Below are 12,912 nucleotides of genomic sequence, written 5' to 3'. Positions count from 1 at the left end.
TTATATATATGATAGACCGATGGAGTATATTGCTTTTGGCATTAGGGTAAATTATGATAATCTCATTTACTCTAACTTATTTTTACTTGACCTTTCTTATCCTTATTTTTTTGGTAACCTTGTACCACAGATTATAGAAATAACCACATACTGTCTAATACAGTGGGGCAAACCCACAACATGATCTTAGGAGATGAAACCATGTAGTAGCTCGTCCATGGGAATAGGGGGCAGAAAAAAACTCAAACTAGCATGTAGCTCTCGTCGCGCGGCCTGAAAACAAAGGTGGATTTCGTCAAGCAGGGCAGAGAACAAACATGCCAGCCACTACGACCACATCAAACATCGAAATAAGCTACAGACTTGAGCATCTACCTCTCCTATGCCTCTTAGAAAACTCAGCCCCCCTCTAACCCACTAACAAAGATCTCACCATTACAGACATGCACGCCATGACAAGTACAAGCGTCCCACTAATGCTAAACCCAGGCGCCCAGCACCTTATATTCAGACACGGTCTCCTCCCCCAAAAGTTCAGACCAGGGACCAGATAAAAAAAAAAGAACTTCAGACCACTACTGGATCAATGGAGCTCCAGTTTCAGCGGCAACAGCAGCAGCAGCAGTGCCAGTACGAGGCGGTGCCGGCGAGCAAGGCGGCGGCGAAAGCGAGGAGTAGCAAGTGCAAGTTCGTGGGGGTGAGGCAGAGGCCGTCGGGGAGGTGGGTGGCGGAGATCAAGGACACCACGCACAAGATACGTGTGTGGCTCGGCACGTTCGAGACCGCCGAGGAGGCCGCGCGCGCCTACGATGAGGCCGCCTGCCTTCTCAGGGGCTCCAACACACGCACCAACTTCGCCGCGCCTGTCCACGCCGCCGCCTCGCCGGCGTCCCCGCAGCCGGACTCGCCGCTCGCGTCCAGGATTCGCACCCTCCTCACCCACAAGAAGCTCAAGAAAAACACCGTGCCGCCGCCGGCGTTGTCCCCTCAGAAGGCTGCCGTCCCTTTCGCTCCCGGGACAACGACGTATCGCCACGCCAGCGACATCGTCGCGGCCGGTAGTAATGTCAGCCCAGGAAGCACCAGCAGCACCAGCTCCAGCATCAGCTTCGCCGTGAGCGGCACTGGAGCGGCCGATCACCGCACTCCCAGTCCCAGCCTTTCTAGCCACATGACTTACCAGTGGGTCAACAACGGAAGCGAAGAACTCCACCTGACGTCGCAACACCTCGAACATCAGCCATGGCCAGCAGTGCTCACCGTCCCGCCGCTCGCCGGCGGCAACAACCCTCACTGCCCGGTTATCGCGAACACGAGGAGGACCGAGACGCAAGATGACTCTGCGTCCGCATCTGCGTCGCCCGACGGTGCGGCCATGAGCGGGGTTGTGCAGGGGCGGGATGACGGATTCGACATCGGGAACGATCCCTGCGACTCCCTGTGGGATCTGCCCCCGATCTGTCAGCTCTCCTGCAGGTCGATCATGTACTAGATGTTGTTAAAGGTTTTCGCCGCAAAATCTTGGGGGGCGTTTAACCTTTTTGGGGTCCATTTTCTGCTACCGGGAGCCAATTCCATACGAAAAGGGTGTATGGGGAATGATGGCCAGCAAGCAGAGCAATGTGACGGCGGATTGTGTCTTGGGTCTAGATGATGAGTGGTTTTTTTCGAAGTGTTGGTCTATTTTTCCTCTTTCTTTCTCTACAGTTTTGACTTCTCTTTTCTCAAAGAAAAGTGCCATAGAGTGTATCACCCTTGTGAACGACAATAATGTAATTTTTTGGTGGATAATTCTTAGATTTAATGAAGTAATGATAACCACTTCTAAACCATTTTTCGACAAGAAGTCATGATTTCGAAGGGGATAGTGCTGAGAATCCTTCGCCCCGAGCCTCCGCCTTGGTTGCTTGACACATGTCCTCTCTGAGTGACCCCGCACACCACCGCCCCCCGCAAAATCCACCGCGTAAGGAAAAAATTCCACCCGCGTGTAGCACCGATGAACTCTAGGTTGTCGGTCGAAGCAAGGCCTCGTAGTCGAGCGCAGCTCCGCCATGGGGCCACAGGCGAGGAGCACGTTGTGGCAGAAGCCTCGCGCCACAGGGAGATGAAGTTGGTAGCAACATCACCGCTCGCTTGCAGCAACGGTGGAGATCCTTGGCAGCACCGATTACACTGCTGCGAGCTTGCACCTCTGGCGCATGCCCTTTGCAGCTTCGGTGCCGCCGCTTGCAGCTTGCGGTAGCATCGTCAATCACGGCTTGCAGCACCATCGTCCTCTATTCCTAGCTCCGGCTACTACCGCTTGCAGCAACGCGGGGCCCTCTTTCGCACCTCCGGCGACCATGACAGGATTCCATGTTGCTCGCAACACCTTAGCCTGGTCCATGTAGCACCGATGCCCCCCCCCCCCCCCCCCGAATGTGGCACTGTTGCCGGCTGATCGTACCACACGAAGCCAACGTTGGTACCACCACTGACGATGATGGTAGCATCGCACAACAGACATCGCTGGTAGCACCCGCGGACGACTGTGGTACCACCGCCGTACACCTATGGCGGCAGAACCGCATGCTCTTTGCAACAAAACCGCGGCCACCTGCATACCAACTGCCATGTAGCAGCAGTGCCGCCATCGCCGGGCAGTAGTCCTTCATCGAGTTTGAGTGACGGGGAGGGAAAATCATATGGGCGGAGATGGGGAGCGTCGGCGCCGGAGATGGGGATCTAGGGGTGGTGGTTAGGGGATACGAGAAGGTAGCCGGTGGTGCAGTCTATCTGCGAGGTCGACGGTGAGGGGCGGCGCGGGCGGGAGGTGGAAGCTCGGCGAGACAAGGAAGACAGTGTGGGGAAAAGATGCGATAGGGGATGCCGTTGTTCGTGACTTGGGAAAAAAATGTGTGGATAGAAGCCCTTTCAGGCCTTGTTTGGTACTAGTGTTTCAGTGAGGATTAGTGGGGATAATACTCTAGAGTATTGGGTGAATCACTGCTGTCACCCAATCCCCACAAAACCCCATCCCCAATCCACTAGGTAGGGGTAGAGTATTGGGGATTGAAAAAAAATACACTAAAATTTGGGGGATAAGTGGGGATAAGTGGGGATTAAACTCTCTCATACTCTAGCACCAAACATGCATTGGGGATAAGTGGGGATTTAAAGTTTGGAGCGGATTATCCCCGCTAATCCCCACTAAAACTCTAGTACCAAATAAGGCCTCAAAGGGATAAGGTGGGTCAGTTGCCCTATGAAGGACACGGAGCGAGTGTTACCGACCCAGAGGCTACAAGAGATGCAAACCTCTGGAGGAAATGGATCGTTTTCCTTTTGAAGGGCAAAATTAAGACTGATCGCAATCACCTTGAAAGAATTAAATAATAATGCTATGCATAAAAATAGAATTACTACAATATCAGATATTCTCGTGGTTCTAACTAAAGATAAACCAGGAATGATTTTTTCCATCATAGTAAACCATGCCCTTTTTTTAACAAAAGTGAGTTTATACCCTAATTATCAAAGTTTGACACTCATTGGATCACTTGATTTTCTCATTCCAGTAGGCCAACCTCCAGGCTGCAGCTCTAAACCATCACCATCTTTACTCTATTATCTTTTCTGCAAAACGCGGAGTGCTGCCATTTCATGAAGTAGATGGAAATGTTACAAGAGGTCACACAAAGAGCTATATACATTTCTAGTCCCACAACTTGCGTGATATGTGCAAACTAGTCCCACAACTTGTAAAATGGGGTACCGTAGTCCCACAACTTGTATTGTTGTGCAAAAGCTGGTCCAACTGACTCCGGAGCGGCCACGTGGAGATGTCTTTTTTGCAAAAATAACCTTGCATGTTTTTTTTATTGAAATGTATCCGCAATTCTAACTTACCATGCCAGTCCCACCTGTCAGACGAGATACCAAAATTAATTGCGACGGGTTGGGGACTCGAAACGGGAATCATCGGGTAGTAGGCCGCATGATACAAGCCACTGCGGCGAAGAACAATTTATGTTGTAGCAGTTACAGTAAACCTATATAAAATAGCCTACAACATCCTCCAAACGATTGCAGTAACTCCGCGTCGTGCCCATGTTCTAAGCTGCTAATCTGAATTTGAATTGGATTAGAAATCTACTCCATGTAGTGCCAAAAAAATAGTGTATAATTAATATGAATTGTGTTTTATGTACATCAAAAGTATCTCCAGCCGCGTCCCCTAAATCATTCTTCAAAGGACATTTGGGGCGCATCGGACGTTTGACCACTCCTAGCCGCGCGCTTAAAAGCCCTTTCCCATACGACACCGTTCAATACGATGTCCGGCACCACGAGTCATAGGCAGGCGCCCCAACATGCTCGCCGCCAACAGATTCGGGCACGGTAGCCTCACCGTCACCGAGGCATAGGCATTGTAAGGGGTGGGCTACCCTGTGCCGTCGGACATATGCGTCTGCCGAGCAGCAGCAGCTGGAAGATGGCCGTTAACGGGATCGACATCCCGCCTGCGCTCACGCCGGTGACTGATCGGTACTACGACGAGATCAAGTCCTAGTGGCGCCGCCTGATCCTGGAGGAGCGTGGCGATCCCACCAAGACCGCCACCAACAGCGCCTCATCGCATGCAACGATGACCCCGATGACTCGTCGTGGTTCAACGCAGTGTTCATGTCATCGTTGAACGATCACATCGACTGGGAAGGGAACATCAAGGATGTGGTCGCCATGTCTATCCGCGATAGCGGCAGGCCGGTCATCGACCTGACGCGTGACGAACACAAGGCTGGTCCCAGCGGTGCGGTTATGGGTGAGCCCGCCGACGAGGACTGCAATTTCTTCCAGTACTAGGACCGCTCCGGCCGCCGCAGGCATCATTAGTTTATTTTATGTTTAAATTTAGTTAGATTTTATTCAATTTTTTTGTAATATATACCAAATTTAAATGAATTCAAGCGTTTTTCGGTTCAATTTAATTTTTCAAATTTATGTTGGGAGGCGTGGCCGAAATCAGACGTGCCGCAAAAACGATACCACCCGGCAACATCCCACAAAGGTTTGATCCGACGTTTTTTCTGGACGTTGTTTGCAGGAGAGGACTAGAGATGCTCTAATTGGTGTTAGATGCATGCTATGGTCGTTGCAAGTTCGTTTCAGATAGCAATCTTATACTGTGAAGGTCTCGACAGAATTTGTCTTGTGCCCGAGTGGAATTGCTTCACGCGACCGGTAGTTCGAGTCACCGTACTTACGATTTAATTTTATTCTTCTCTGGCACAGGTGGGACACGTACGATACATGCACATTTTAATAGAAAAATATGCAGGGTCATTTCTGCAAAAAGATATCTCCACGTGGCCTCTCCACAGTCGGTTGGACCAGCTTTATACAAGTTGTAGGACTACAGTACCCCATTTTACAAGTTGTGGGACTAGTTTGCACATCACACGCAAGTTGTGGGACTAGAAGTGTATATAGCTCTCACACAAAAGTAACCATCCTACCACATGCGGATTAATGCCGAATTTGACCCACACTACCCCCGACATAAGGGCGTAACACTCCCCTAATCGCGAAAGCCTCTGAAATAGTACTAGACAAACTATATAAGGTGGTAGGAACTGAAGATTCGATGGCATTCCAAATGTTTCTCATCATCTCATGACACTGATGATGCGGCCACTGCGTGAGCACGCGACGTCTTCGACGGAGTTGCAGGTATTCTTTATCCACCAATGGAAACACCAATCTGACCGAAAACATCAGCGGGACCTCTCCATCACCGTGCACGACAACATTTCCTCTAGTGTTGGAATAGATAAGCTACATAATTACATAATATTTGATTCGTGTATTTGAGTTGCAAGTTGATTTGCAACTGATTTTTTTTTCCTGTTATAATTGGTATTTTCAGTTGCAAGTGAGGTTGCAACTACAAAAAATATATCCAAACCGTTAGATTTGATTCGTGGCCCGTGTTAATGGTAAATTGCAACATGGGTCGCAACTAAAATTCGATGATGTCGTTCTAGTGAGAACTAAGTTAGGTCTAGGCATACTTATAATCTACATATATAACTCGTTGATAGTTTTTGACTTACCGCTAATGCACGGAACAAATCAAGGGTCTGATTTTTTGCGTTTTATTTGGAATTTAAAACCTTTGTTGGCTATTTAGCACTACCTACAATACTAGATTTTTCTTTAAATTAAAATTTTCTCACGGTAAGTCCAATAAAAGCTTGGGTATTTTCTTTTGGAGAAACTCTTTATAGTTCAGATGTTATCTTTGGTGGTGGTAAAACTGTTCCTGCTAGGAGCAATGATCGCCGTGGCAGGGTATTCTTTCTTTTTTAGTTGTGTATATCCTTAATTAATGTCTTCAGACAGCTTGTTGGTTCAAAGACTAGGTGCGGTAATCGGTATCTTCGCATTATTAATATATTTAATTTATAAGAAAATCATGATTTCAGCTAATCAACATCAGAGTACCAAAGATCATTCAAGGCGCGTGAAGCCCTTCAGAAGGATACAACAAGTGGGGCTAAGAGCATCTCCGCTCGTCTCCCCGAACAGGCCTTCGGCTGGCTATTTTTCCATCCGGACAGCGAAAAATGGCCCAGCCGAGCTCCCGGTTCCTCGTTTTCCCCCGGATTTGGACCTTCATCCATCCGGCGAGTCCACGCCAACCCCGGCCTACCGGGGCGCGCTCGGGGAGTCCGGACGAAGCGAAAGCGCGCGAAACGCCGAGAAATCTCTCCCGCGCTTTCGCTTCGGCTTCGCCGCAGAGGTGGACCCGGCCGGTCAGCGGCAGACGCATCGTCTTCCGCGCGCAGTAAAGGCTGCCGCCGGTCAGCTCGCCGCGGACGCGTAGCATCCACGCGGCATTAAATCGCCGGCTCCAGCCCCGCCTAAATACCCCACTCGCCGCGACGCGTAGCACCACTCTTCCCTTCGATGAGATCCATGGCGTTCAATGAGGAAGACGGCGCGGACAACAACGGCTTTCCCCGTCGGTCGCTCCACGCGTGGGAGGGGCACCTCCTCCACCAGGCGGGGTACCCCTGCCCGCCGGACACGAGGCCTCCCGGCGGCGGGTGGCGGCTAAGTGCGGGTGGCGTGCCAATCCCGCCGCCGCCCCATGGACAACTCCTCGACGCCGCCATCGAGGAGGTCCGGCTGACGCTGTCGGACCAGGACCGCGCCGCGCCACAGTTCCACCCCGACAACTACACGGCGTGGAACTCGTTCTTCCTGCGGCGGTGGGAGCGGGAGCTCGCCGCCTACGACGGCCCGCCGCCTCCGCCTCCGCGAAACAACGCCGCGGGGCGCCGGCGTGGGTGGAGCGCGCCGGGTCGGACGCTCGAGGCCGTCCTCGAGCACATCGAGGGCGGCAACTATCCCGTTCTGACGATGCCCCCGCTGTCGAGGGCATCGACGAGCCGCCGCCGGGGAAGCAGCTGGCAGCCACGGCGCATGGCTGCCAGCTCCTCGTCGTCCAGATCGGCGTCGAGGTCGACGCCGATCTCCAGGTCGGCGCCATCGTGGGCGCCGGTGAAAACGGAGCCGCCTTCCCCGCCGAGCAACCGTGCACGCAGCGGCGGCGGGATCGTCATCCGCGAGCCCTCGACGACACGCGGCCGCCTCCGCCCCAAGCGCGAACCAGACACCTCCGGCGAGCGGAAGCGCAAGCCGGTGAAGGTGAATGTGGAGGAGGTCAACGACGTCGAGGACGCCGCGATCCTCGAGGCCGTCATGGCGAGGTCCCTCCAGGACCTCGTCCCCGCCGACAACGCCATGCCCCTCGACTAGGCCTGCGCCTGGTCGAGGGAGCAGTGGGAGAAGGAGGAGGCGGAGCGGCAGGCTCGGCTCCTCGAGGACGTCGCTCGCTACCGCCGGCCTGCGACTCCTCCATCTGGCGCCCCCATCCCCGTCATCGACCTCGAGGTGGAGTTCGACGATGACTGGTACAAGCCATCGCCGTCCCCGCCGCGCGACGGTGGCCGGTGGGGAGACCCCGGCCAGGGCACCAGCAGCCAGGCGCCGACGGCGCCACCGCGTTCCGATGATGGCGGCGACGGCGACGAGGACTACACGGTGTTCTACCGCCATTTCGGCATGTAGAGCGCCGTGTTTTAATATTTAAATTCTTATTCCCCTGGCCGAAGTCGAAATATATTCGAATTCGGCCTCTATGTATGAACTTCGCCTTCTATATAGTAAATATCATTAAATTTAGTCTAAATTCAGTCCTTTTTAGCCGTATTTGGTCAAGCTTTCGTTTTTCAAATTTAGATCGACGTCTTCGCCTGAGATCGTGGCTGGGAAACTGGTCCTTCCCACGCCAATTTTACGTCCAATCCGGACGAAATTTACCCCGGATTTCGGCGTGGGGAGGCTAAACGATTGGAGATGCTCTAACGATGCAAAATGTTGAAAGGCGGTTCTTTAAGAAACAACGTTCAAAGGCGGTGTCAAGGCGTTCAAAGTTTCCGACCATTCAACGGATACGCAACCTCGAGCTCAACTCAGCGAACCCATCCAGTCGGCTGATGGAACGGATGAACCGACTAGACTACCGGAGTTCCATTTGCAGGTCAACATATGCAACGTTTCCACCAATTTCTTGCGCATCAAGAGATCCTCCGCTCCATAAATATACATGAATCCACGCCTCAACACTACACTGCAGCTGCAACGCTTGAAGAAACAAGCTACTCTTATCGATTACCGTCTACCGATCATCCGAACCAAGAGAAAAGAAGAGCAACTTAATCAATGGCGAGGCACCAGGCCGACCTTGTCAGGTGCGCGCGGCTGCCGGGCGTTACCGCTGGCCGCGTCTGCGCCGCGCACGACGGCCGGTGCGTGGCGTGTGACTCCATGGTGCGGCCCGTCGCGCTCGCCCGCGTCTGCGACGGCTGTGGGCAGCGCGGCGGAGGCGAGAGGTGCGTGGTGTGCCGCGCCGGAGGAGTGGCAGACGCGTGCTACTGCAAGGGGTGCGTGCAGATGGAGAAGGACCGGGACGGCTGCCCGGCTGTCGTCAACGTCGGGGAGGCGGGGACGGACGCATTCTACGAGCGGAACAAGTACGGCTTGATCAAATGACATGATTGGTACCTGCTCGTTCCACAAATCGAACTATCATGCTATATATAGCTATATATGTGATTTGTTACCCAACACATGTTGTACGATCTTTCGTATTTTGTTTTTAAAAGCATTACAGTTTGCATAAAATACATGTACCAAAGGGCCAAATCATCTTGCGGATTATTTAGTGGGAATGTTCATGCGACAAACATATCTTATGACCTGCAAAAAAAAGGAGAGAACCATCAAGTTGTGATTTCGAAAAGAAAGAAAGAAAGAAAAAAGAAGTTCAATATGCATAGTCAGCCAAATCCCTCAAAGGAGGTCGGAAAGCCCAGACGATTACTGTCTACTGATGACAAAAATCGGCTGCTCAGTCTGGAAACTTTTGGCCATGACTATTGCTGCATATTGACAACATTTGCATTTACCATCAATTTCGAAGCAGGCGATAGTCGATACCATAACTTGTTGCACCACTATGGAATAACGGTGCTAGGGACATCAAAATCTTATGATACGTACAAAGTTCTAGTAAAACGATGATATATAAAATTAGTGCACAGGTCCACTTCGAAGCAAGTGACAATTGATAGCATAACACGTGGTGCCACTATGTCACAAACATCAAAATCTTTCGAGCACACTAATCCAAAGAAGCATTGCAAAGATAAGAGGACCATGGAGAAATTATCTAAGCTTGGTGAGTGTGATGCTGGCATGTGGTAGCCTCGCCGTAATAACCCACAAAAATTCGGCGAGTCGGTGATGATGGTCATCTTCGTATAAGACTTCTACCACCTTCAGCTTCGGACATTGGAAAGCCTTTTGATTTTGACGTTGCAGATTGATGCTCCTCCTCTTGCTGTCCCATTCCATCTCACAATGTTCTTTAACCTTTCCGTAGCAATACAAGATTCGTGTAAGACAGCTTGGCAAAGTATAAGACAAGAGAGATATCATAAATAGCACAGAAAATGTACCATGGAACAATAGAGAGTAAGCTTCTCTAGGCAAGGAGCATTCTGCATAAAGCTGCCTAGAAGTTCCAGTTTGACATCAAGGCAACCTTCATCAAGGAAAATTTCTCCAAATAACAGTGTTCGCATATTAGCGAATTTTTGGAATTCACTAAATTCATCAACGAGCAGCGCCTGAAATAAATACAAAAAAAAAAAAAAGCAAAACCAAAATTGATTTATAGCATCTGTTATCAAAATGAAATTTATAAATAACAAATTATTGCTCTAGTCATGTGTGGTATGCTAGTATTTGGCTGCACAAATCAAGTTAGGATATAATTTTCCCTAGTAATGTTAGAGCATCCCCACTCGTTGGCGCTCCCCACGCCCAAATCCGGCGAAATTTTTGTCCGGATTGGAGGAAGATTTGGCGTGGGGGGCAGTATATTTCCAGTCGTGTGCTCCCCAAGCGGCGTTTCTCGGGGAAAAAGAGGACGGCTCGGGGAATCCGGATGAAAGAGGAGACACGTGGGCGTGGGCGGTTGGTTTTAGCTTCATCCGGAGTCCCCGAGCGCTCCCCGGGGGGCCGGGGATGGCATGGGGAGTCCGGACGAAAATAGGCTCAAATCCGGATCAAAACGAGGAACCGGGGGCCTGACTGGGCCGTTTTTCGCCGTCCGGATGAAAAAAAGTGGCCGTGGGGGGCTCTGTGGGGAGACGAGTGGAGATGCTCTTAGATACTGAGGGCTATCTGGTTTCTCATCAGCATCGCGACAAAATAAAATGGTAGGAGTTGAAGCATAGGCCATCAAGGATTGTGAGTCGTGCTACTAGTTAAAGAATCATAATTCGAAGGTCGACTCGACTCATGGGCCGAGACGAGTGACTAGACAACTGGTCGACTAGTTAGGCATCCTAGGTCAAGCGACCATAAAAAAACGCCACATGTCAGAATTTTGACATTATCAGTCTGCCTTTGATTCTGCTTCTCCGCCGGCAGCAGCAAGGCCCAGGCTCCTCCACTGGCTCTCCTTCCTCTGCTGTTTGCTGCTCTGCTCTGCCGGCTGCTGCTGAAATGCTCCTCCACCATGTCGACTAGTCATCACTAGGCATGAATAGTCACAGCTAGTATATGAGTCAGCACCAAACATACAAGAAAACTAATTGCCCCATTCTAGTCATGTAGGGAGAAGAATGTGTTTCAACCTAGTTGGAAACCAAATTTCCTAATATGGCAAGAATTGTGCAGACTTGTTTACACATACCTTTGTCTCAAAACATATGATGCATATCTCCTAACTAGTAAAAATATCTATTGCTGATCACTGAGGTCCAATATCAATGTTTAAATGAAAACAAAGAAAAAATCAATTATGTTTACACATACCTTTGTCTCAAAGCCCCCCAACTCTAATTTGGTCACACTGAACAAGCTACGAAGGAGATTGCGCTGATTGTCCACAGGGAAGAATACAGGAGATGGTATAACAATAGCTGCTTTGGCAAGGGCAGTTGTCTGGTAGACAGATATACCATCTGCATACGATGTGTTGGTGATATTCAGACGCAGGGATGTAAGGCCTGGAGCTGTGATAACCAATGGATGTGCATCATGATGGATACAAGAATCAATGAACAAGTCCTTGAGCGTGTGCGATGTGATGTCCCAAAAATAATTCCAGCAGCTCCTAAGCTCCAGAATTTCCAGGGGAGAAGATCCAGACGAGAGCAGCTCGGCAAAACAGTTGTCCAGGGACACATTGGAAAGATACAACCTTCTGAGAGTGCCAAAACATGAGCCCAGGGAAGGCAATTTAAAGGCAACGTCATTCAGTACCGAAATATGGAGATGGGCAGGGCAGTACTTGATGCCACGGCGAATCCATTTATCGACATCTCGGTGGTTATGCTCGTGGGCATATAAGCAGAACTTATCCACGGACGCGGCATTGCTGCGGAAGAGGAGCAGGTTTGTGTTGAAGTTCTCGAACTTGCTCCATTTCTTGGCTTGGACGTTGCGGCCGCTCCCAATGTCGAACTCCCGCTCGTCGATGTTGATGCAGGGAGTAGAGCACCAGAGGTCTTTCCACCGCCGCGACAGCAAGCTCGTCTGCACGAGCTGCCGCGCCGGCAAGAATGATAGGATGGTGTGGAGGACGCCGTCCGGAAGGGCGCTTAGCCGGTCGTCGCTGGCGGTTATGCCTGCGCGCGCACGCTTCGCCATTGGCTCCGGGAGCTATTCCCCTTTCCCGCTACAGGCGCGTGATCTTGATATCTGCCTCTAAATCCCCGATGGCCATGCGCATGCGCCGCAGCAATGATATTATAGGAACCAGGAATACTCGATGTCCATGGACATGCGCCGCAGCAAATCAGAAATACTACAGGACCGAGGAATCGCAGAGGATGTCCTGAAGGGGAGGAGTCCACGAGCGCACCGGTTGGAATGCTGAGGCAGGTTCGGTCCCGGGGGCGGGGGCGGCGGCCGCGGCGGCGGTAACAAGTTTGGCCTGTTTGGGGGAGATGTCGCTTGTTAGGGTTTGGAATTACGGATCTGGACTTTGGTGAAGGCGGAATGAAGGCGAGCGGACTGTTCTAGGGCGAGGCAAATCGGACGTACAAATTGACCTCGTTTATCCGTTTAAGATCATCTCCAGTTGCGACCTCAAACCTTTCCCCAGAGTGCACCGGATTGAACGTTTGGGGACGTGTTTTGTTCGTGCCGCGTTTGGAGGACGTCGCTCCCCAGTCTCGTCTCCCAAACACCGTCCCCAATCAGAAATTCAAATAGTTTGCATTCAAAAGAGATCGTTTCCGCCGAATCGTCGCGATCAGAGTAGCGGCGATAAAAGTACTGGGC

General features: G+C 51.2%; 3 protein-coding genes across 4 annotated transcripts; 2 read left to right on the top strand and 1 right to left on the bottom strand.

Annotated features, from left to right (window-relative positions):
* Nucleotides 1-438: 438 nt before the first annotated feature.
* On the top strand, nucleotides 439-1,780 carry LOC127321941 (uncharacterized). Its single transcript, XM_051350896.2, has one exon. The coding sequence runs from the start codon at nucleotides 587-589 to the stop codon at nucleotides 1,490-1,492; it is 906 nt and encodes a 301-aa protein (XP_051206856.1). The 5' UTR covers nucleotides 439-586; the 3' UTR covers nucleotides 1,493-1,780.
* Nucleotides 1,781-8,641: 6,861 nt separating this feature from the next.
* On the top strand, nucleotides 8,642-9,299 carry LOC127321895 (PHD finger-like domain-containing protein 5A). Its single transcript, XM_051350855.2, has one exon. It carries the CDS (start codon nucleotides 8,776-8,778, stop codon nucleotides 9,103-9,105), a length of 330 nt encoding a protein of 109 aa, XP_051206815.1. The 5' UTR covers nucleotides 8,642-8,775; the 3' UTR covers nucleotides 9,106-9,299.
* Nucleotides 9,300-9,491: 192 nt separating this feature from the next.
* LOC127321894 (MEIOTIC F-BOX protein MOF) lies at nucleotides 9,492-12,676 on the bottom strand. Of its 2 annotated transcripts, XM_051350854.2 has the most exons (4): nucleotides 11,918-12,676; nucleotides 11,440-11,830; nucleotides 10,074-10,244; nucleotides 9,492-9,987 (listed from the first exon to the last, which is right to left on the bottom strand). In XM_051350854.2, exons 1-4 carry the CDS (start codon nucleotides 12,274-12,276, stop codon nucleotides 9,781-9,783), a joined length of 1,128 nt encoding a protein of 375 aa, XP_051206814.1. In that variant the 5' UTR covers nucleotides 12,277-12,676; the 3' UTR covers nucleotides 9,492-9,780. The 2 variants fall into 2 exon arrangements, with proteins under 2 accessions (XP_051206814.1, XP_051206813.1); XM_051350853.2 differs by having other exon boundaries at nucleotides 11,440-12,675.
* Nucleotides 12,677-12,912: the final 236 nt, after the last annotated feature.

The sequence above is a fragment of the Lolium perenne genome, chromosome 2 (genome assembly GCF_019359855.2).
Source record: "Lolium perenne isolate Kyuss_39 chromosome 2, Kyuss_2.0, whole genome shotgun sequence".
NCBI lineage: Eukaryota > Viridiplantae > Streptophyta > Magnoliopsida > Poales > Poaceae > Lolium > Lolium perenne.
Note: the sequence above shows the minus strand (reverse complement) of the source record. Positions and strands in the feature narration are given on the sequence as shown.

Bases quoted from the DNA above. Each gene is read 5' to 3' on its own strand.
- LOC127321941 (XM_051350896.2), top strand. From the start codon at position 587: ATGGAGCTCCAGTTTCAGCGGCAACAGCAGCAGCAGCAGTGCCAGTAC.
- LOC127321895 (XM_051350855.2), top strand. From the start codon at position 8,776: ATGGCGAGGCACCAGGCCGACCTTGTCAGGTGCGCGCGGCTGCCGGGC.
- LOC127321894 (XM_051350853.2), bottom strand. From the start codon at position 12,276: ATGGCGAAGCGTGCGCGCGCAGGCATAACCGCCAGCGACGACCGGCTA. The intron at 10,245-11,439 runs GTATGTGTAAAC...TATTTATTTCAG, and splicing joins TGGGGGGCTTTGAGACAAAG to GCGCTGCTCGTTGATGAATT. The intron at 9,988-10,073 runs GTACATTTTCTG...TGCTACGGAAAG, and splicing joins TTACTCTCTATTGTTCCATG to GTTAAAGAACATTGTGAGAT.